Raw genomic sequence first — 25619 nt, 5'->3', positions numbered from 1 at the left:
CTATTTACCACAACTGCTTTCAAATATTCACTGTAGCGTGCAAGAAGAAACAACTTACTGTCTCGAAGTGTTTCCCAAGCCCACTGATCATTTTTGAAGAAGAGATGTCGTTTGATTTCTTCTACACCATTTCGCCCTAATCTCACCTCTCTGAATAGAGAGAAAAGGAGAAAAATCATTAATCATTTAAGATTTTATTACTATTATCTATTCATATTTATTTGGGGCATAATGCTAAGTTTGTGCAAGATGATAAATACAATTCTATGTCTCCCTGAAATTATGTTGACTATCAGGATAATTTTGAGCATACATAAAAAATAAGTTGAAGACTGAGAATATTAAAGAATTTTTTCCAAAGAAAAATACACACACACCAAAAAACCCCACAGATTTATTGATCCTCCATGGTTTTTCTACTGACAACAAATAACCAGATGAATCACTTTCCTTGCTTCATTAGCCTAATGAATTTTCCTGATAGGTTTTTTAATAGTGGTAAATATATTTTTTTGCAACTAACAACTTTCACACCAGCAGCTTACAAAAACTCCAAAAGATATTTTAAATATAAAATTTCCATTTTATCCTCTAGTAAATATTTCTGACCAAACACCAATGACAACTCATTCTTGACTCTCCTACAAAATTGAGAGCTTTATAGACTATGCCAAAGCCTTTGACTGGGTGGATCACAATAAACTGTGGAAAATTCTGAAAGAGATGGGAACAGCAGACCACCTGACCTGCCTCTTGAGCAACCATATGCAGGTCAGGAAGCAACAGTTAGAACTGGACATGGAACAACAGACTGGTTCCAAATAGGAAAAGGAGTACATCAAGGCTGTATATTGTCACCCTGCTTATTTAACTTATATGCAGAGTACATCATGAGAAACGCTGGGCTGGAGGAAGCACAAGTGTGGAAGCACAAGTGGAATCAAGACTGCCGGGAGAAATATCAATAACCTCAGATATGCAGATGACACCACCCTTATGGCAGAAAGTGAAGAAGAACTAAAGAGCCTCTTGATGAAAGTGAAAGAGAAGAGTGAAAAAGTTACCTTAAAACTCAACATTCAGAAAACTAAGATCATGGCATCTGGTCCCATCACTTCATGGAAAATAGATGGGGAAACAGTGGAAACAGTGGCTGACTTTATTTTTTTGGGCTTCAAAATCACTGCAGATGGTGACTGCAGCCATGAAATTAAAAGACGCTTACTCCTTGGAAGGCAAGTTATGACCAACCTAGATAGCATATTCAAAAGCAGAGATATTACTTTGTCAACAAAAGTCCAGCTAGTCGAGGCTATGGTTTTTCCAGTGGTATGTATGGATGTGAGAGTTGAACTATAAAGAAAGCTGAGTGCCGAAGAATTGATGCTTTTGAACTGTGGTGTTGGAGAAGACTCTTGAGAGTCCCTTGGACTGCAAGGAGATCCAACCAGTCCATCCTAAAGGAGATCAGTCCTGGGTGTTCATTGGAAGGACTGATGTTGAAGCTGAAACTCCAATACTTTGGCCACCTGATGCGAAGAGGTGACTCATTTGAAAAGACCCTGATGCTGGGAAAGATTGAGGGCAGGAGGAGAAGGGGACGACAGAAGATGAGATGGTTGGATGGCAGCACTGACTCAATGGACATGGGTTTGGGTGGACTCTGGGAGTTGGTGATGGACAGGGAGGCCTGGCGTGCTACAGTTCATGGGGTTGCAGAGTCGGACACGACTCAGCGACTGAACTGAACTGAACGGGACAAGCTGCTGATCCTTGGCCTCTTTGGTAGGCACAGAAAAAAAACATTTTAAAATGTGCCTTTAGCTGAACTGGAAAGAGGAACTCAGCACCATGTGCTTTAGTAGAGCACTTGTAAACAACAAAAATCTCAAACTTTTTCATGAGTTGAAAGACAAACTGCTTTAGATATAATGAGACACTTTTAATAACTTTCACTGACTCTCTCAGACTGGATTAGGGAAACTCTCCATGGTTCTTTGGCACATGATACTTGAGAGTACTTATCTCTGTACAGTAAGCATCTCATTTGCTTGTCTGCTTCCCACAAAGGGCTAGGACACAGTGGAGAAGAGGCTGTGCCCCTTGTTCAATTCTATACCCCAGCATGGTTTTTATATTAGACTACATTTATATAGTGCTTATATTAAAACATAGAAATTTCAAAAACTATCATGTTTCAGGTTCTAAAGGACATACTGAAGGAGGATAAATTAACTTCAATTAAAGTGAATCCAAAATTGAAATATATTTAAAGGTACAAAGCCCCTCTTGTACTTACATTAACCATATACAACCTTAAACCTTAAATGTAATCTTAGTAAGTCATCTGGTTCATATTTAAACTTTAGAAGTAAAAGACAAGGAGATATATATATATATGTAACATGCCATTTCTGTTTCTAAGACATTTACGTGCATTTACATTTGTAAAAAATGCTTGTTTAAACTAGAAGACCATGTTAATGAAGGAAGGAGGTAGGAAATACTATTTTTTTTTTTGTATAGCTCTGCACTATCTCCTTAATTTCAAAAAGTATATGCCAGATATAATTAAATCTTTTCCCCAGCTTTACTGAGGTATAACTGGCAAATAAAATTTTAAGATATTTAGCTTACAATGTGACAATTTTCTATTCAAATATATACACTGAAAGGATTCCCCCAACAAGCTAATCAATCACTTCACATATTTACTTTTCCTGTTTCAGCTGGTCGCAAGAACATTTAAGTTCTAGCCCCTCAACAAATTTCAACTACACAATATAGTATTAAATGGCATCAACTGGAAGATGCATCATCATTTTTCTATCACTAGGAGAAAAAAATGCCCTCAATTAAATTAGTACATGCCATTGATCTTAAGATGCACTCTAATTTTTGAGATTTTAACATGTTTCTAAAAAAAAAAATAAAACCCTCAGGGAATTCCTTTTCACTGCCTGGGTTCAATCCCTGGTTGGGGAACTAAGAGTCCACAAGCCGTGCAGCACGGCCAAAAGAACAACAACAACAAAACCAGACTCAATAAAATATACTATCATCTTTATATTTAAGTTAAAATTTTAACAATGAAAAAAATTACAATCTGATCTAGTCATCAGAAAAGAATCTTTTACTATCCCAATTTCTTAGGTAAGGTAATTGAGATCCAGAAAAATCAGAAAATTATAGCAGGTTTCACTGTCATGAATGACTTGAAGAATGGTAACATTTTTATTTCAATAGTATAAATAAAGGAGCTCAGAAATAGACCTTAAAAACTGAGCAGCAAAATCGAAGTTTCCTTGAATAGTGTTCCATGTTAAAATTATTTACCTGTCAGTAAGGAAGGCACAAATAAGATTTTTTGCTTCTTTTGATATGTCATTATCATCAGGGAAGGTAAGAGAATTTTTATGGTTCATAATCTTACTGTAAGTTCCAACCAGAGAATCTGCATAAAATGGTGTATCACCTGACAAATTGACAGGGAAAACAAAAACAAATTAAGATACATTTAGAGAAATAAGCTTCCAAGGAAAAGTCAATGTTACTGCTTAATGATAATTAACTATGCATAAACTAAAAACATACACCAAAAGAAGTAACACATCAAGTTTGTCAAAACACACAAAGTATGTGTGTTTGGATCACAGCTTGGATCAATCTGTTTTCTACTAACAAAATCAACATTGCTAACTTAATGTAATATTTTATCAGAAGAAGCCAAGTCTAAGTATGGAGATGAACAACTGTTAGAGGTACATAAAATTCTCCTTTACTTACCTACAAGCATTTCATATAAAAATACCCCAACTGACCACCAGTCACATTCTCGTCCATAATAACCATCGCCACCTTGAGATTTTAATACTTCAGGAGAAATATAATCAGGTGTTCCAACTGCTGTATCACATCGTACCATGCCTTCCTAAACAGAGGTCAAATTTTCAATTAGGATATAAATGTAAAGTGTCAATTATTCAACACAAGTGTTTTCTTAATATAACCTGTAGAACTCTAAGTCTTTATAAAAAGGTCATATTAAAACCTAATGCAAACTTGACAAAAAGTAATAAATAGCTTAATCCTATATACATATTATGTACATAATATATTCATGTGTGTATATGTTTACAGATACCTTTACTTTGTAATAACTTTCACTAGAAAGACATAGTAAATTTATTAATTTATTATTTTCCACTTATTATTCTTTTATTTTTAGACCATTTATTATTCCCCCAGTTGAAACAGTAAGATCTCAACTGCAGAGAACAAGTATATAAGTCAAGGCAAATATGTTGAGAAACTGACAACAAATCTCTTGATAACATTAATACATAAAAGGTGATTTAATTGTTTTTTACTAAAATAGTCATTCAATTTAACTATACTTGAAATAGAGAAAAACACATGTAAGAAGTGACCGTACACATATAAAATAGGAAGTCACATGCATGGAGAAAGGGTGTAATAGTGTTAAGCCCACTGATCTCTGTTTACCACACATTTTAAACTTCTCTCCAAAATAAAAACAAAACTATATATACCTGTTACTTACTGTAGCTGGTATTAATGCAAGAGAATGATCAATGTTTACACAAAAGTTCTCACATAGGGCTTTCCTCCTAACCAGTTAAGTTTCCTTTGGAAATAAATACAACTTTCTGGTTATTCTTCTATGATAAGTTTCAAAGAATATAAACTGTTTCAACTGAAAATAAAGCAGCATACTTGCTACTTCAGCCGTGTACATGTTATTATATAAACAGTGAGCATGGATATCTTTTATGACTGACTCCCAAAATAAGTAGTAAGATCTTTTCATGTTTAATAGAAGGCTAAGTAAAACACTAAAAAATACATGTATTACTGAAATCCAGTTTTTATGAAGGTCGCATTTTAACATTGGCATTAGTATTTAGTGCCATTTAAACTAAGCCCATTTCTAGTTAAAATAGCGGACATTACAGAGTTATTTTAAAAAATTCAGTAAATCTGGCAATCCACACTTCCCCTAAACAGAGAGGGGAAAAATAAAGTACTCACAAGTTACTAACGCAACAGTGAAACCATGGCATTTTAGTCCAACAAATAAGACAGGGCACATTGATTCTGTACACGTCCAGATATGGTTAGTAATTCTTAAATTCTTAAAACATTTTGTAAACAGTATCGATCTTGAATTAGCAAAACTAAATTAAAATCTAATTATTTAACCTTATTCATCTTCATACAAGTACCAAAATCTGCTAACTTCAAATGTCCAGATTTATCCAGCAGCATGTTATCAGGCTTCACATCTCTGAGGAGGGAAAAAAAATAGAGTATCTCTGAAACAGGTCATAAATTGATAAAAATTATATGAGGCAATGATTTTAGGTCCAATATCCTCACTCAGTTTAGGTAAGACCACCTTTAAACTATATGCACTCTCTTTCCACATCTATAAACTGAACTTCATCAGGGACATTCTCTCATGTGTTATGTCTCAGAAGAAGACATATAATATTCCCTTTGAAGCAGAGTTTGATTCTTCCAAGAGGAAAATCAAGTCATTTGAGAGAGAATAACCATAAAAAATGTAACATTCAAACATAAAAAGTAACTAAAACACACAAGATAGATAAATACATAAATAACCCTAGAAGAGGGTCTTAAGTCACTTCCATTTTTGTATCCCTGACATTGAGCACAGCAATTGCACAGAGAATTCAATTGGTGTTTGTAGAACAAATGAAACTACCCTTCTAACAAATAAGTATGATCTATTCACTAATCAAAAGCAAATTAATTTGAATGTAAAAATTTAAAGCATTTAATACCCTGGAAGATATCTTAAAAAAATAGCTTATACATTCTACTTTTCAGGACACTATATAAAAGCTTTATCATTAAGAAATATTAAAGAGTACATTTATATCAACACTAAATTGAAATGTCAGAACTACAAATTTTAAAGTTTTAAATCCTGAAATACCACTTATGTCATATGGAAGAATAGGTGGACTCAGAGTGGGACGTGTTAACCAAATAAAGTACTTATTTTTAGCTTCTCTCTTCGACAAATGAGAAATTTTAAACATTTTTATCTTTACCTATGGATAAAACCCATGGAATGGATTGCATCCAATGCAAGAACTACTTCTGCAGTATAGAATCGGGCCCATTTTTCAGGCACGTCATAGTTGCTCATTAAATTTACAAGATCTCCACCAGGCATGTATTCCATTACCATGTAGAGATAACGATCATCTTGGAATGCATAAAACAGCTACACAAATACAGAAGAACAAAGAAATTTATTAAGGTTAAACAAAACTGCTTCATTTAAGAATTGTCAAAAACACTAGTATAATTAAAATAATCAAATGCAGTAGTTGTAAGCACTGTTTTTAAAAAGGAAATAAATACAAACATAAATAGCACAAAGAACTTCGCATATGCCAAGGAATTATTAACTGGTTATTTCTGAGGAGCTGGAGACTTTTTTCTCTACATTTTCTATACTAATTGAATTTCTTATACTGAGAATTTAAAAAAATTATAACTTTCAATAAAGGATATACAATTCTTCTAAGCAAAGATATACTGTAGTTCTAATTTAAATTGTGCATAGTGGGGTTTAATGTTAAATTTATATTGATATCACAATTTTCCAGTAGTCTAATAAATTAGGCTTTAGTTTTAATTGTCTCTGACTAGCTGTGTGACAAGGCAATTACATAGCCTCTCAAATTACCTGTGACTTCTGTACTGGGACTATACCATATGTGACTTTTAAACTTGCTGCAGTCTGCATCTAGATGCCTGGCAGTTGGCAAGTATTTAATGAATGTTCAATGAACAAAAGCACAAATTTAATCTATAAATTGAGGATGTAGCTAATGGGGACTAACTGCCTTTCTGGGTTGTTAAAAAGAGATCAGCAAATACTGAAAGCACTTACTACAACAGGTGCTCAGTAAACAACAGCAGTCAGTAGGAGGAGCAGCCAACAGAGAAGCAGGGAGAGGGCAACAGAGTCAAAGCAGGAAGGGGAAGGTCCATCAATATGAAATTGGCAACAATATCAGGCATAAATATATTATATGACCAGGGTTAAAGTTAAAAGGAGAGCAAATTTACAAAAGAACTTTTTTTTTTTTCCTTTTTTGGCCATGACGTGCAGCTTGTAGGATCTTAGTCCCCTGATATAGGGATCGAACTGGGGTCCAGGGCACTGAAAACCCCAAATCCAAACCACTGGACCACCAGGGAATTCTCTACAAAAGGACATTTTAAGTAAACATGAGAAGATTAGAATAGAACTAAAATAAATGAAATAAGCCCTAGAGAAAAATTATAAATTATAACTAATTTACCTAGGCAGTTATATCTTTAAATTCTTTTTGTTATTTCGTTTTTTTCAACAGCGTGTAACGATTTTAGCTATGGATTTAGTAACTTTAGTTATTTTAGTTATGGATTTAGTAACTTATGGGCTTCCCTGGTAGCTCAGCTGGTAAAGAATTTGCCTGCAATGCAGAAGACCCTGGTTTGATCCCCTGGAGAAGGAAATGGCTACCCACTCCAGTATTCTGGCCTGGAGAGTTCTATGGACAGAGGAGCCTGGCGGGCTACAGTACATGGGGTTGCAAAGAGTCGGACATGACTGAGCGATTTTCACTTTCACTTAGTAACTTTAATTACAAAATATATACTTAGAGGGAAGGATAAGAAACTAAGTGGTGTCTCATGGCTATCCCAGGTTAACATGTACAGTGAATCACTCGGACACCATAATTAAAGAAACATTGCTGATCTGGTGGCAGTTTTCCCTATTTACAGACAATGTATCAAGAAAAACAAAGCTTCAAACTCACAAGTTGTAAATTTAACCTTAAATATTTATGTCATGTTTTTAACTTTTTACACAACGTTGAACATTCCTCGTATCAGTGGTTCCCAACCAGAAAGGCAAACTGTTGGTGTCCCACAGCCCCCAGCAACCCACTCTCCCCAACACACCACAATGTCTGAACACAATTTTAGTTGCTAATAGCTGGTGTGTGGAGTGGAGACGGCTGCTACTGGGAGGACCTGGGCAGAAGTCAGGGATCCTGTTACAAACCCTATAAGGCACAGGATAGCCCCCAGCAGCAAAACATCACATGGCTGAAAGGAAAAGGAAAGTTACTCGCACAGTCATGTCTGACTTTGCGATCCTGTGGACTGTAGCCCGCCAAGTCCTCTGTCTATGGAATTCTCCAAGCAAGAGTACTGGAGTGGGTTGCCATTCCCTTCTCCAGGGGATCTTCCTGACCCAGGGCTCGAATCTGGGTCTCCTACATTGCAGGAAGATTCTTTACCAACTGAGCTACTAGGGAAGCCCTCACGTGGCTGAAAATGTCAACAATACCGAGACTGAGAGACCCTACTCTATATAGCTGATACAAACAAGAACAAACACTTTAAGTATAAAAAGCCTTATTATGCAAATCTTAAACATATTTCATATTCTTCTTATACCAATTACTATTATGCTTAGGACAGTTTTTATTACATAGTATAAATAAAGAAGCTACAGAATTCATGCTAGGAATTCAGAAATGATCTAGCTTAGTAGTTTTACTCCATTTTTTAAACCAGAAGATCTTATCCCCCTCACATGAAATCTTAATAAGAACCCCAATATATAAGACACATAAAACATGCAGCTGCTCTAATTGAAGCAGCAATAGAAAACCCAGAATTATAACCTACCCAAATAACTCCTTGCTCCCATGACTCCAAATGAGGTACCTATTCAGTTTAAAATAACCAATCTAAGCCAACTTTCACATTTTTGAGCAATGAAACTCAGGCTCAAAGATAGAAATAACCGGGCCACAACTTCAGGTAGACCTGTGGCAATCAAGATCAGGACCTACAATTACTAACTTTCTGATGTATTTTTCCTTCCAGTGAAAAACCTGAAGCCAATACAATATTATTTGGAGGCCTAGCTTAACTTTTTTTCCTTCCTTTCTCCCATTTTCTTCCATTCCATAAAATGAGAGACAAATATTTACTTCCTTCCCAGAGATGATTCAATAACATTAAATTTTATGATTTTAAAAATGATGTATTAGATACTTTTATAACTGCCAATAAATTCTCTCTTGCTGTTCACTAAAAACCAAAGTCAGCTTCTCAGATATGTCAAGTTACAAACCAGTACAACAACAATGAAACAACAGCAAAAGCATACCTGAACAACCCAAGGACTGTTAGCAAAAGCCATGATGTCCCTTTCTTCCCAGAAAAAAGCAGAATCAGATCTCTTAATCATTTCAAATTTGCTGAGGAGCTTCATAGCGTACACCTTCCTGGTGGATTTATGCCTCACCTTTGAAATGTAAAATAATGAACCTTTCATTAACATGTAAAGATCAGTGTTTCACAAACAATTTACTAAATAATCTAACATTACTGTGTGGCTGTTTTAACATCTCTTCTGAATTACCCCAGTAAGATCATGTTAAGGCTTTAAATACCATAAGTAATGTTAGGAAAAAAAACTTTATTCCCTGTATTATGGCATCCTTCCCCTTCTCCACTCTGCTATGGATGCTACTTTCTGTTTAAAAACTTATTATTATGCCACAGCATTTTAGATGGAGTAGTATCAGGAGTAAAGTCTTCTCTTTTGATGCTTGAAACTTCTTCTCTACCCTTGAATGCTTGGGGAAAATATTTCACACTACTGCTGAATGAGACTCTAGGCTTTCATATTGGTAGGCAAGAAAGTCTAGAGCAATTTAGAGCAAGACTTTTATAAAATCAATAGTTTTCCAAAACATCATATGTTAAACAAACAAGTGGATTTTTTAATTTTAAAAAGATTTTAAAATCTCATTAAAATAACCTACCAATTGAACTTCTCCAAATGCACCTCTACCAATCACCTTCACTACTTCATAATCTTCAGCTTTCATTCGTAAATCTCTAATTTTATTTATTGTGTCTTTATCTGTATGAAAAGAAAAAGTTTATAATTTTAAATCACTGAAACAGTATAACTAAAACTGCTTATTTAACATTCAAGTTCTTGAGAAACAACAAAAAACAAAGATGTGCATTAAAAGTTATTTGATACAGGTAAAATATGAAGTTGTAAAAGAGAGAAATGCTCAATGTGCTGAGAATTGTTTTCAACAAATTCTGAAATGACTTCACTCTAGCTGTTAAATAATTACATTAAAATCTGACCAGAATGTTTTTTAAAAAAACAAACATTATACTACACGTAGACTGAGGATAATTAGTTAATTAGTTCCTGGTATTTAAGTATATATCAACTTTGAACCAAGGGGCCACAGGTAGATATTTTAGATTAATTAAATCTTTCTATCAAGTCAGTTTTGATAATCCTTTTAAAAAGATATAATATAAAATATCAAAGGTAAAATAAACATGCTAAAGAATCACATATTTATTATATTTCTCTATTTGAATGAAGACTAACTTAAAACACACAGTGGGAATCTGCAATTATTTATATAAACCTGTCACACTACAAACTACAATAATTTAAAATCCCCACTGGGTAGATATTCTAATTCCTAATTTGGTCATAGATTAAAATAGGGCTATTTTAATCCACATGGGTCAACATTGGCATGAGATTACATGGAAAAGCTTCACATTTCAGAGTTGTACAAAATACAGGGCAGCTGTTAAACTTAAGTTCTAGTTACTAATAAAAGCTGCATATAATGTCTTTCTTTTGAAATGCATAATTTAAACTTGTGTTTATATACCTTATGGCCTATAAACACATGCAACAAAGAGTAAACTTTCACATAGGAATTATATAAGTACATTTAATTTTAGATCACCTATCTATTGCAAATGCATCAGCAAGATATAAACAATAATCAATTTACTGCAGAAACATTTGTGTTAACCATGCAGTCTCTATAGTAACCACTGTAAATATAGAAATGTAACTTTAAAAACATAATCTCTGCTTTTATGGATTTCAAATGAAACAGAAACAAACAAATAATAATACCAAAAAATGCAAAAAAGGGAAATAAAGCACAAGCACAGAGTTTGTGGAATTACAAGGATGACACCTAACCTAAGCCTGCCTGAGCGGGAGATAGCGAGGAAAGGCTTTCTGGAGGTGTCAGAACCTGAAACAAGTCTTAAGAATGAAAAAAAAAGAGTAGCAGTTAGCTAGCTGGGAAAAAGAAAAGAGAGACTAACAGGCAGATGGGCAAATATAAGCAAAGGCACAGCAGAACTGTTTGCATTGCTGGGGCATCAAGTCTGTGGGAAGGACTTGAAAAGAGAGGCTGGAGAGTACCAATCTCATTAATAAGGAGCTTGAACTTTACCTATAGGCCAAAAGCTGTAAAATTATTATTTCATCAACAAAAAATATTTTTCACATTAAAGTTTAAAAGCAATACAATATGAAAACAGATAAAAGTGCTCTGTTTCACGAGGATCGTGACGGTGGGTGGCAGAGGAATTGCTTTGTACACCTCTCTACAGCAGCCCTGAAGAGTCCTACCTGAAAACCACCACTCTGTGCAGGAAGCCATGAAAAGAAAGAGGCATAGAAACAATATAGTCAAATTTACATTTCAGCTACTCCAGCGACTATGTAAAAGATAAACTCAATAAAGGCAAGGCTGGGGGGTGGGGAGGAGTAGAATTTTAAGAGTACTATAATACTCTAGATGAGAAATAAGGAAGTCATGAACCAGATAATGAGTCATGAACCAGATAATGAGTTATATGATAGCCTATAGAGTTGAGAAAGATCCCTGGCTCTGGTTATACCAGGTTTAGAGCCATAAACAGGATATTAATTCTGTAGTTTTGGGCCCCCAAACATGTCTGCTGCAAATTTATGTGGAAATAGAGATTTCGCTGCTTCTTTTAATTTCTGACAGCACAAGTTACAAAGCTACTTGTGATTCAGACAATATTAGTTGTCAAAATGACTTCATTACATTTCAGTTTTGCAAAGAAGTGCTGTTTTGCCTTGTAATTTTAAGTTAAAGCAAAAACTAATGTCCAAAGTCAGTGTTCAATGGTAATTCAATGACAGTTGGGAGTGGTTCTCTTCATCAAGAAAAATATTCATTTTGGTCAGTTCTTCCTGCTGCTGCTAAGTCACTTCAGTTGTTGTCCAACTCTGTGCGACCCCATAGACAGCAGCCCACCAGGCTCCCCCATCCCTGGGATTCTCCAGGCAAGAACACTGGAGTGGGTTGCCATTTCCTTCTCCAATGCATGAAAGTGAAAAGTGAAAGTGAAGTTGCTCAGTCGCATCCGACTCTAGCGACCCCATGGACTGCAGCCTACCAGGCTCCTCCGTCTGTGGATTTTCCAGGCAAGAGTACTGGAGTGGGGTGCCACTGCCTTCTCCGTCAGTTCTTACTACCATGTAAAATAACACAGCCTGAGTGGCTTAAACAGACATTGATTTTCTCCTGGTTCTAGAGACTCAAAGGCCAAGATCAGGGGCCAGGGAGTTTGGTTTCTGGTGAGATTTCTTTCTGGCTTGCTGGCATCCAGCATCTCTGTGTGCTCACAGGACATCTTGTGTGTTGTGCAGGTGAGGACACTAACCCTGTCACCAATTCCATTTTATCAGAGTCCCACCTTTATGATCTCATTCAACCTGAACTGCCTCTTGTTTGGCCTTATCTCCAAATACAGTTCTACCAAGGGGCTAGGGATTCGGCAGTGGCATCCCACTCCAGTACTCTTGCCTGGAAGATCCCATGGATGGGGGAGCCTGGCGGGCTGCCATCTATGGGGTCGCACAGAGTCAGACACGACTAAAGCGACTTAGCAGCAGCAGCAGGGATTCAACAGACAGATTTGGGGGGACACAAATCCATAAACAATCACAATGAAATGTTACCACTGCTAAGACATTGATTTGCTGCATGCAAAGATAAATGGAAATATTCAGCTTCAATTACTGTCAAAAATGTACAGAATTGTTAATGCGTAAGTCCATGAGACTGAATGAGGTTTACCACTGATACTGTGGTTCAGTAACACATGATAGATCCAAATACTTTCCAAAAAGTACTTGATGATGTACAATACAAACTACAGGCTTTAAACGTCTTGTGTTTTCACAAGATCTGTTAGTTTAACTAAGCCATTTTCTGCACCATACATAATTTTAACTACCATCCCTTGTCACACATCTCAGCAGACCCCACTTCAAGTTGTACTTAGTGTTTCCTCAACTTAGTGTTTCCTCAACTATCTTGCCTGTACTTGTTCTATGCAGACTATACACAGAGGTTAATCCTTTAGTCACTTCAAACTCAGCATTGATCGCTCAAATAAATAAGAGTCAAGGAAAATCACTCAAAATTATCTTGCTTTTAAATTGACTACTGCTGCTGCTCCCAACAGTCTTGATGCTTTGAGCAACTACTGTTCTTGCCAAGAAGCTAATAGTCTTAAGGAAGTTATTCTCTCTATACATATTTGCTCTGCTGCTGCAAACACTCACAATCAGCAAGCAGCTTTCTCTGTGTGGCTAACAAATAAGCCACTTGTAAACTTACATAAGGTCGTAACATCATTTTCTTCCTTCATTTTGTAAAGAAAATTCTGCTGTGATGGGATATTCTCTTTTAAATTTTCTGGGCTTTTTTTCCTGTTACTTTCCTGGGAGTTGGGAACGTTATGGTGAGTGCTGATTCACTCCTGTCAATGCCCACTGCACCCTTTCAGCACAGCCACAGTGTCACTGAGTAGTAACACAACGCTTCACCCTCCAACTTGAAGAAATAATCCACACTTCACTGTGGTGCAAAATAAGAACACTTAAGTTCCCTTTTCCTTTTCTGTTCTGACATGATGGGCATGCACTAACAATGGGGAAAAAATAAAATGCTGAGGTATGGTGATACACATGGAATGCTACTGAGTTCTAACTGCAGCACTGTCATTTAGTGTGCTGAGCAATGGTGTGAAGCAGTAAAGAGGCCGTGTACGATTTCCGTCACAACTACTCAACTTTCCAACTTGTGCTGTAGCAGAAAAGTAATCACAAACAATACAGAAAAGAATAAGCATAGCTATGTCACAATAAAACTTTACTTATGGACACTGAAATCCATATAATTTTCATGTATCATGAAATACTACTAATCTTTTGCTGTTCTATACATTATTTTTAAAAATATAAAAACCATTCATAGCTCATAAGCCATCCCAAAACAGATAGTGCACCAGATTTGGCCTGTGGGCTGTAGCTTACCAACCCTGGCTCCAATGGAAACCCAGCTCCCCAACTCCACCCCCCCACCAGCTCTACAGTGGTGCTCTTTACCCTCCACGTGCTCACCCTCCAGTGGCCCTGGATGCAGACGGAACAGGTGAACCCCACTGCCATCTCTTCACACTCACCCAGTTTTGCTTTTCATGTTTAAAAGGTTATATCTCCCACTACCTCTTACTGTCACTGTAATCTACTCACCCCCAGCTCATCACATCTCACTGCTAGATAATTCTGGTTTCTGGTTTACTAACCTTCTCTCCAGTATTTTCCTAATTCTTCAGGATTTTAATACACCCACAGATGATACTTCTAATAACCTGCCCTCTCAATACCTTTAACTTCTGATCTTGTCCTCCACTTTATCTCAGCTGCTCATTTCCACATACTAGATCTTATCAATACCGGTAATTACAGTCCTCCCTTCATTTCACATCCTACACTCTCTAAGCACTCCCTCAACTTTCCTGCTCACTCCATCCAACAACTCAACCCCAACAATCCCCAGCTCACCAAGATCTCCCAACCCACTGACTCTATGTGGTTTTTACTGTATCTCACTGCACTGAAAGGTTCTCTTTCTTATCTACCCAGCTTAAATTACACAATCAAGCATTACAATTACTCGCTTGCATACAACTTTAACACCCTGGCTCTTTTCTGCCTCATTATAGTTTGGCAAAACCATAATTTCAGCTAAATCTAACTCTATAGCTAACTCGATGTCAGCACCCATGTAGTTGAATATGTCTGGATAAATACATAAAATCATACTGACAGATCCCACTTTAACTCCATAATCGCAAACATAAAGCATGCCCTTAATTCTGCTTGGCAATCATACATTTTTTAGTATATTCACTATTCCACTCTACTAGAGATAATAATTCACATTTTCTTTTCTCTTTTCAAACCTCCCACTGCTTCTTGTTCATTGCTAATGACTGTGTTGGCTACTACCCTGAAACAATGAAAAGAGAACTGTCATAGATTTACCATTAAATCAATATATTTATATTATATATTCATATTCAACCACCAGCATGTGCCCTCATATATTTAGTCTCTTCACTTTTACTGAGAAAACTGCTCTCTCACCAATCCCTCGACCAGTGATGTCATCCTCACTAGCTCGAGGACACTGCTCCAGCCATTCTCCCCTCTTTCTGCTGTGTCACTAGCTTTCGCCTTCCTAACAGGATCATATCATGCCATTTTCATTCCCATCTTAAACAAACCTCCTGACTCCATTTCTCTCACTAGCTACTGCCCCATTACTCAACCCCACTATGGCAAAATTCCTCAAAATCTGTCTGTACTCCATGTCCAAATCCTTCTAATCGGCTCTAAAATCCTTTTGGGGTAGTCTTTGGCCACTACCTTTCTATCAAAATTGCTGGTCAGGGGGTTCCCTGGTGGTCTAGAAGCTAGGATTCAATGCTTACACTGCCAGGGCCCAGGTTCAATCCCTAGTTGGGGAACTGAGATCCCACAAGCGGTGCAGTATGGTCAAAATAAAAAAAAAACAAAAACAAAAAAAGCCAGAACAAAACTGCAAGTCACAGGTGACCACTGTGTTGCTAAATTCCCAGTCTTCATCTTGATATATCAGTAGCTTCTGACAGTCTGATGACCCCGGTTATTCTTACTCGACTTCCAGGGTACTACATTCCTACAACAGTACTAAGGGTAATTTTTTCCAACATCAAATTATTTCTTCTCAGCTGCTTTTGCTGGTTCCTCCTCTTCTACCAGATTTCTTAACACTAAATCTTCTCAAGGCTCAGTCTTTCATGATGCATTCTTCTCTGTTTACACTCACTTATTCGGTGGACTTTTAAAAAGCACTGACATGTCAACAACTCCCAGTTTTTTTCCTCCAGTTCAGACCCCTCTCTCTGAAACTTAAGATTTATATATTCAATTGCTTATACAATATATCCACTTAGTTGAACAGACGTATTCGCACTTCAAACCTCTACCTAGGATTTCAATATGTCAGCTGATGGGTCAGTTTTGCTTGGGGCAAAAACCTAGGGGCATTCTTGACTCCTGTTTTATCTTATACTCCACATCCTATCTGGCTGACTCTGCTTTTGAAATATATCTGGAACCTGATAACTTCTCACCCTCTACACTGCTACCATGCTGGACCAAGTCACCATCATGTCTTCTTTGGACTACTGCAATTGCCTCTAAACTGCAATCATTTCTTAACTGATTTCTGGTGTCTATCCCTGTCTCTCAATAGTCTGTTCTTAGGGGCAGTACTGTTACAACACAAGTCAGATCATGTCACTCCTCTGCTCAGAACTCTCTAATGTCTTGCCATCTTACCCAGAGCAAAAGTCAAAAATCTTACGATGGCCTACAAGACTCTACATGACCTACGCTCCCCATTTCCTTCATTCTCTGACATCATCCTACTATTCTCTCCCTTGCTTAACCCTCTCCAGCTGCAATGGCTTCCTTCCTGCTGTCCAAACATGCCAGGTATGCTTCTTATGGCCTTTGCATTGGCTGTTCCTCTGTATGCCATTTTCTATCCTTAAACATCCACATGGCTAACCCTCTCAACTACTTCAACTCTTTTCTCAAATACCACCACTGAGTGAACCCTATCCCAGTAACTGTACTTAAAACTGAAGAATTCTTAGAACTCCCAAGCCCATTTTCCCCAAAGTAAACATTTATCTGTTTCTCATGAACTTTAATACAAGCAAAATTATAAAATTGCTAAGCCCTTATTACTTCCAAGACCAATAAGCAGGAATGTGTGACCAGCAGATCCTTTTAACAATTTGTGATCGTCAACTGTGTTGAGCCAGGTAATGCTGGCAGAAAGTTAAAATTCAGAGAAGTATGAATTCAGAGTGGAGAAGGAAATGGCAACCCACTCCAGTATTCTTGCCTAGAGAATCCTGTGGACAGAGAAGTCTGGTGGGCTTCTGTCCATAGGGTCACACAGAGTCGGACACGACTGAAGCGATTTAGCGTGCATGCATGTATTGGAGAAGGAAATGGCAACCCACTTCAGTATTCTTGCCTGAAGAATCCCAGGGACAGGGGAGCCTGGTGGGCTGCCGTCTATGGGGTAGCACAGAGTTGGACACAACTGAAGCGACTTAGCAGCAGCAGCATGAATTCAGAGAAGCATGGGTAGCGAGGATGAAATGGGCAAACTGAGTCACAAGAAACGACCGTAAGTTTTGACAGGCCACGAATTAGCTAATCATCTCTAAACGTCAAAAGATGAGTGCAGAAAGATTGAAAATTTATAGTTTCAGGGTTATGAAAAATTAAATATTTCAATCACATACAGACTCTAACTTTCTAGAAAGCAAACAGATGGTTTTTCTTTAGTCTTTTTTTAAAAATCATACTTTATACGCAATAAATGTTACTTCTAGGAATATATATATGTACAATAGAGTATTACAAAACATTTAAATTCTGTTACTGAATAATAATTACATAGAATGCTGTTCAACATATGATGTTGAGCAGAGATTAAACGGCATGTGGTATATGAACTGAATTTTCTAAAAACATAAATACATACTGGTGTATATATATATGTATATATGTGTGTATATATGTGTGTGTGTATATATATATATATATACAGAAAAAAGCCAGAAGGGACTATACCCAAATTATAACTGCAGTAGTTTCCAAGTATGGTGGGATTAGAGATTATTTTATTCTTCACATTTTCCATTTACTTCAAGTTTTCTATGATTCTGTTGCTTTCTAATGAGAAGAAGATATATTTTGCCTAGTTTAGGGTCCTCAATTATAAAGTGAATCATATTTTACGTACCACTATAGATTGTAAGACATCCCTAATTATTTAAAAAATGTTTTAAGAAAATGTCAGAATAAAGTATGGCAATAAAAACTGTGTACAATGCACTATTTGTCCAATATACTGCCACTCATTGCATAAAGAAATCCAGTACGCCTTGCAAACTTCTAAGTAGTCAACCAGTTCTAATAAGCTCTAAAATGATCTAAAACATATCTAGAAAATCTGCAATGTAAGACTCAACTCCCTAAATCCTGATTTTGTTTCAATATAACAGTTAATAATAAATTATTCTATGCCCAAATGTTCAAATAGGATTCAAGCTCCAGGAAGATGGGCCAGTGTGCACACAGGTGTAAACACACGTGAGGAGTAATCTGGTTTGAGAAACAGATCAACAAAAATCAAAACCAAATCCTAAATTCCTCAACATAGCATAAGATGGCTGTTAGATACTGTTCTCCAATCTTTTATTTCTAGATATTCTCCTCAACAATGCTCTCAGTTACTTGCAATTTCCCACACAGAGATGATGCTTCACATCTCCAGTCCTTTGCAGATGTTGATCACCCATCTAAAATGACTAGCCCCACTTTATTTGAGCAACTCACTACCAAGCAAGATCTAATTCTTTATCCATCTCCTCTTCAGCCATTCCTGATCCCCTCAATCTGTTGTGTGTGTGTGTGTGTGTGTGTCTGGTGTGTGTGTGTTTTGAGCAAGTCACTACCAAGATCTAATTCTTTATCCATCTCCTCCTCAGCCATTCCTGATCTCCTTAATCTGATAGGTTGCCTACTGCACACATGCATGTGTGTCCTCCTTCCCAACTCTTTGCAACTTCACGGCTGTATGTGTGTGTGTGTGTTTGTGTGTCTGTCCCCAACACTTTGCAACGCCATGGACTGTTGTGTGGCCCAACAGGCTCCTCTGTCCATGGAATTTGCCAGGCTAACATATCCTACTCCAGGGGATCTTTCTGACCCAGGGATGGAATCTGTGTCTCCTGCGTCTCCTGCACTGGCAGGCAGATTCTTTACCATTGCACCCTGCCTTCCTCCTCTGGGACGCTGCTATTTCTCTATTGTTTCATCTGTCAACATGGCCTGGAATTGTTTGTATTTCTTCTGTTAGATTGTTTATTATCATTTCCTGAAGGGTGGAGACCACACTTCATTCATGAATATGTCCTTGATGTATGCATGTGCTCAATAGATACTTACTGAAACATAATGATATTATTTACAAATGGCCACAATCACTCACTGCTCTTATCTGTTCAGAGAAAACCTATATGTTCAGGCACAAACATTTACTCCAAAATAATAAAAGTATATACTCAAAAAATCAATCTTGGGTTTCTCAAAATGTTAAACAGAATTATATGACTTGAGAATTCCACTTTCAGGCATCTACCCAAGAGAAATGAAAACATATGCCCACATAAAAACTTGTGCACATTCACAGCAGCATTTATTCATAATATCCAAAAAGCAGAAAACAATCCCAATGTATGGAGAGATAAAATGTGGCATTATCTATAAATGGGGTATTATTTGGCAATCTGAAAGAATGAAATACATGCTACAACATAGATGAACCCTGAAGAGATCATGCTAAGTCTAAAAATTCTGTCATAAAGGATTACATACGGTATGATTCCAGCTATAGGAAATGTCCATATTGGCAAATCTATACAGGCATTCCCTAGGGTTGGGGAACTTGGAGAGTAATGGTAAGTTACTGCTAATGGGTATGGGGTTTCTTTATGAGATGATAAAATGTTCAAAATGTAACTGAAGTAATGACTGCACAACCTTATAAATGCAGACAAAAACCAATGAACCGTATACTTTAAACAGATCAATCTTCAGTACATAAATTATATCTCAATAAAGTAGTTTTTTAAAAAATCAATCTTGGGTTTGGCAATGATTTTTACAAGCAACACCAAAAGCACAATCCATAGGAGAAAGAAATGATAAATTAGAGCTTGTCAAAATCAAAAACACTTGCTCTGTAAGATAGTATGTAGTCTTCTGAGTCTGGAGATGTAGCTTATTGATCCTCCTCCGCACTGAGTATCTGCTGGACTGGTGATCAGATTCCAAAGAATCAAGTATGGAAAGGAAAAATAGTAACTTTCCAAGGGAGAAGCCTGGCAGACACTATCTTAAAACCAGTGATAAAGATTAATATTATCACTAGTGAATCACGATGATATCATATATACCAAATACAATGTGATAAGAAGCACGTGTCATCTCTGTGGTACTCATCCTCAAAACCCAAAACCCCTGTGGAACCATGAGAAAACATTGGAAAAAACTAAACTGAGGAAAGTTTTGCAAGATACTTTATCAATAATCTTCAAAACTGTCAAGGTCATAAAAATAAACAAGGAAAGCTTGAGAATTCTGACAGACTGGAGACGACTATGGAAAAATGGCAACTAAATACAATGATATATGCTAGACTGGATTCTGGAACCAAAAAAAAAAGATTAGTGCAAAAACTGATATCTAAGTATGCAGTTAATAGTAATATACCAACTTTAATTTCTTAGTTTTGTCAATGTACCACGGCTATAAAAGATGCTAACATTACAGAAAGCTGGATGAAGGGCAGCTTCAGGATACTCTGTACTATTTTTGCAACTTTTCCATGAGTTTATTCCAAGATAAATAATTTATTTTAAAACTAAAGAGAATATTTAACATTTGTATATGAAAATCTGATTTAGTAATATTTTACTTGTAATAACTTCAAACAAGATCATGTAATACCCTAAGTTAGACTGCATACTATATTCAATTTTATGGCTCCACTATAAAAATTCTAACTTTTATACCACTTTCTGGTATAAAACTGAATTTTGGCAATACATATATCAAAATGCAAACTGGATGCAACTTTTGACTCAGAAATTCCTGGAATTCACTCCAAAGAAAGGAAGAGCAAGTATACCAAGCTGTATGTACAAAAATGTTAATTACAGCCTAAAACAGTGAAAAATTGGGAGGAACCTGAGAACCACCTATTATAGAAACAGTTTTTAAAATCATGGCACATTTATTCATCAGACTATGTGTATTCATTTAAAAATGTGTTATCCATACTCACTAGCATAAAAAGACACTCTACAATGTGCTTTTTCACTGAACAAGCTATGGATAGCTGACAGAAATGTCCTACTGATTTTTATTTGGGCTGTTTTAACTTTTTGCCCAAATGACAATATAATCTATTGATATTCCAAAGTATTTACAGACCTGATTTTGCCAGATACATTTCTTTAAGTACTAGATTATGCTCCTGAAGATTATTAGTTTTAAAATATCCTGTCTAACTTCTCTCCAGTATACCTCACCAATCCTAGATATTATTATTTTTATCTTTCTTCCTCAGATTGCCAGGGGTTAAGGGCGTTCTTATTTTAACCTACGTTTCTTGAAATATTAATGCATTTGTTCATCTATTAACTGCTCATTGGTCGTTTTAATTTTTTCTCCTTTATACTACATTTTCAATTACTTTGTCCATTTTTACAGTTTCTGTTTTTCTTATGGACTGCAAGGATTTCTTCAAACATTAGGAATGTAATTCTTTTACATATGTTGTCATTTTTTCCAACTTTCTTTATAAAGTTTTGAAATGACAAAATCTGTCAATGTTTGCTTTACAGTTTCTAGCCCTGTTATCTTGCTTTAAAAAAAAATTAAAAAGTCATTCTGTACTAGAAGACTATACACATAATTTCTTTTTTTTTTTTCTCTAATTTTATTTTATTTTTAAACTTTACATAATTGTATTAGTTTTGCCAAATATCAAAATGAATCCGCCACAGGTATACATGTGTTCCCCATCCCGAACCCTCCTCCCTCCTCCCTCCCCATACCATCCCTCTGGGCCGTCCCAGTGCACCAGCCCCAAGCATCCAGCATCACATAATTTCATCTAGTACTTTTTCATCTTTACATTGGTACAAGCTGTAGAGACAATTTCATTTTCCCTGCATATATCATTTAATAAGCAGAAAAGTATCATGATTTTAACAAGTTTAAAAATAAGTATTTTACATTTTGAAGCATGCCTGAGTAATGAAATATTAAGACTTTAAGATGGGGGAAAGAGGAACAAACTTTGTGATGATCATCACTGCCTGTTTACATATATATACATATCTAATTAAGTGTATAATCCATGAAATGTTGTTTTGGAAAGGAATTTAAGTAGCCACTAAAGAAAAGATAAACTCCATTAAAATACTGTACAGTAGGTTCCTAAATATAATTACTTGGAAAAATAAAAACTTGAGAAAATAAAAATAAAAACATCTTTTTACAATGATGCATGTAATTTACCCTTTAGTGCAGTGATTTAATACAATAACAGAACCTTTTGAAAGGGGATACCTCTTGCATTTCTCTAATAATCAGTGATGTGGAGCACCTTTTCATGTGCTTTTTGGCCCACTGTATGTCTCCTTTGGAGAAATGTCTATTTAGGTCTTCTGTCCAATTTTTGATTGGGTTGTTTGTTGATATTTTTGGAAATTTATCTCTTGTTATTAGCAATGTTTGCAAATATTTTCTCCCAGTCCAGTGGCTGTCCTTTTGTTTTATGGTTTCCTTTGCCATGCAAAAGCTTTTAAGTTTAATTAGGCCCCATTTTATTCATTTTTGTTTTTATTTCCACTAATCTAGGAAGCAAAAAATCCAAAAAATAAATTATTGCTGTGATTTATGTCAAACAATGTTCTGCCTATGTTTTCCTCTAAGAATTTTATACTATCTGGTCTTACATTTAGGTCTTTAATTCATTTTCAGTTTATTATTTTTATATGGTATTAGAGAATGTTATGCAGTCCCATTTTCCCAGCACCACTTACTGCAGAGATTGTCTTTTCTCCATTGTATATTCTTGCCTCCTTTGTCGCAGACTAATTTACCATAATTGCACAGGTTTATTTCTGGGCTTTCTATACTGTTCCACTGATCTATGTCTGTTTCATTCCAGTACCATACTGTTTTGATTAGTATAACTTTGTAGTACAGTCTGAAGTCAAGGAGCTTGATTCCTCCAGCTCTGTTCTTTCTCAAGCTTGCTTTGGCTATTCAGGGTCTTTTGTGCTTCCATACAAGTTAAAAATATTTTGTACTAGGTCTCTGAAAAATACTACTGATCCATAAACTGCCTTGGGTAGGATGGTCATTTTAACAATACTGATTCTTCCAATACAAGAACACAATATATTTTTCCATTCTGCTTGTGTCATCTTCAATTACTTTCATCAGGTCCTTTGCCTGCAGGTTTATCCCTAAGTATTTTATTCTTTTTGATGCTATGCTATATTGGAGTATTTCCTTAATTTTTCTTATATTTCACTTTTAGTGTATAAATACAACAGATTTCTGCATATTAATTTTGTATCCAGCAACGTAATTCATTGATGAATTCTAGTAGTTTTCTGGTAGCATCTTCAGGATTTTCTATGTCTATAGCACGTCATTTGCAAACAGTGACAGTTTTACTTTTTTCCAATTTGGATTCCTTTTACCAGTTTTTTTCTCTGACTGCCGTGGCTATGAGTTCCAAAACTATGTTGACCAGAAATGGCCAAGAGTGAGCAGCCTTGTCTTGTTACTCATCTCAGAAGAAATGCATTCAGATTTACACCATTTAGTATGATGTTAAGGTTTGGTAATATATGGCCTTTATTACGTTGAGGTATGTTCCTTCTATGCTCACTTTGAAGAGCTTTTACTACAAGTGGATACTGAATTTTATCAGAAGTTTTCTCTACATCTATTGAGATGATCATGTATTTTACTCTTCAATTTGTTAATGTGGTGTATCACACTGATTGATTTCCAGATACTGCAATATCTTTGCATTCCTGGAATGAGTCCCACTTGATCATGGTATATCATCCTTTTACTTCATTGCTAGAATTGGTTTGCTAGTATTTCACTGAGCGTTATTGCATCTACGTTTGTCAGTGATAGTGGCTATGATTTTCTTTTTCTGTGATATCTTTCTCTGGTTTTGGTATCAGGGTGATGGTGGCCTCACAGAATGAGTTTGGAAGTATTCCTTCCTCTGCAAAATTTTGGAATAGTTTTAGAAGGATAGGTATTAACTGGTCTCCAAATGTTTGGCATAATTCACCTGTGAAGCCACCTTGTCCTGGACTTTTGTTTGCTGGGAGTTTTAAAATTACTGATTAAATTTCAGTGCTGGTAACTGGTCTATTTGTATTTTCTATTTCTTCCTGGTTCAGTCTTCACAGATTGTGCCTTTCTAAGAATCTGTCCATTTCTTCTGGGTTGTCCATTTTACTGGTGTACAGTTGCTCATGAAAAGTGAAAGTGAAAGTCACTCAGTCATGTCCAACTCTTTTGAGACCATACGGACTATCCAGTACATAGAATACTCTAGGCCAGAATACTGGAGTGGGTAGCCTTTCCCTTCTCCAGGGGATCTTCCCAACCCAGGGATCGAACCCAGGTCTCCTGCATTACAGGCACATTCTTTACCAGCTGAGCTACAAGGGAAGCCCAAGGATACTGGAGTGGGTAGCCTATCCCTTCTGCAGGGTATCTTCCCGACCCAGGAATTAAACTGGGGTCTCCTACATTGCAAGTGGATTCTTTACCAACTGAGCTATCAGAAAAGCCCACAGTAATCTCTTAAGATTTTTTGTACTTCTGTGGTATTGGTTTTAACTTCTCCTTTTTCATTTCTGATTGATTTGGGCCCTCTCCCTTTTTTTCTTAATGAGTCTAGCTAAAGGTTTATCAATTTTGTTTATCTTTTCAAAGAATCCACTTTTAGTTTCACAGATCTTTTCTATTGTTTTTTAGTTTCTATTTATTTTTGCTCTGATCTTTGTTTCTTTAATTCTAACTTTGGGTTTTGTTTGTTCTTCTTTCTCTAGTTGCTTTAGGCATAAAGTTAGGTTGTTTATTTGAGATTTTTCTTGTTTCCTGAGATAAGCTTGTATAGCTGTAAACTTCCCTTGCTGGGTTTATTTTTTTAATCCAAACAAATTCTCTACCATATTTTTACTTTCAGGTTCATGGGTTTTTTTTCAGACATACAACGATCTCCATTACGTTCTTGTAGACTGATAAGATTTGTTTAGTAAGCATGATTTTCTAAAAGATTCATATAATTATGAATCTTGTACCCCAAAATCTCTGTTAAATTTATAATGGTTTACAAACACAGACAGCCAAAAATTACTGTTTTCAAATCTTCCCCTCCTCGTTTCATTGCATCAGTTCAGTTCAGTTGCTCAGTCGTGTCCAACTCTTCGTGACCCCATGAACTGCAGCACGCCACGCCTCCCTGTCCATCACCAACTCCCAGAGTTCACTCAAACTCACGCCCATTGAGTCAGTGATGCCATCCAGCCATCTCATCCTCTGTTGTCCCCTTCTCCTCCTGACCCCAATCCCTCCCAGCATCAGAGTCTTTTCCAATGAGTCAACTCTTTGCGTGAGGTGGCCAAAG

At 36.3% G+C, this 25619-nt stretch overlaps 1 protein-coding gene across 3 annotated transcripts in view; it reads right to left on the bottom strand.

The window, feature by feature from the left end:
- The window catches only part of ROCK1 (Rho associated coiled-coil containing protein kinase 1), a 124091-nt gene that overhangs the window by 56743 nt on the left and 41729 nt on the right, over window positions 1–25619 (bottom strand). For all 3 annotated transcript variants that reach the window (XR_011462511.1, XM_005898887.2, XM_070361975.1), the window contains exons 3-9: window positions 9897–9997; window positions 9236–9373; window positions 6102–6277; window positions 5224–5308; window positions 3787–3931; window positions 3337–3475; window positions 59–150 (exon numbers count right to left, since the gene is read on the bottom strand). Coding sequence is in view for 2 of the 3 variants with exons in the window: in XM_005898887.2 (XP_005898949.1) it covers window positions 59–150; window positions 3337–3475; window positions 3787–3931; window positions 5224–5308; window positions 6102–6277; window positions 9236–9373; window positions 9897–9997 (876 nt within the window). In the remaining variant the exon portion in view is untranslated. The remainder of the gene's footprint in view (window positions 1–58; window positions 151–3336; window positions 3476–3786; window positions 3932–5223; window positions 5309–6101; window positions 6278–9235; window positions 9374–9896; window positions 9998–25619) is intronic.

This window comes from Bos mutus, chromosome 24 (genome assembly GCF_027580195.1).
Source record: "Bos mutus isolate GX-2022 chromosome 24, NWIPB_WYAK_1.1, whole genome shotgun sequence".
Classification (NCBI taxonomy): Eukaryota; Metazoa; Chordata; class Mammalia; order Artiodactyla; family Bovidae; genus Bos; species Bos mutus.
Note: the sequence above shows the minus strand (reverse complement) of the source record. Positions and strands in the feature narration are given on the sequence as shown.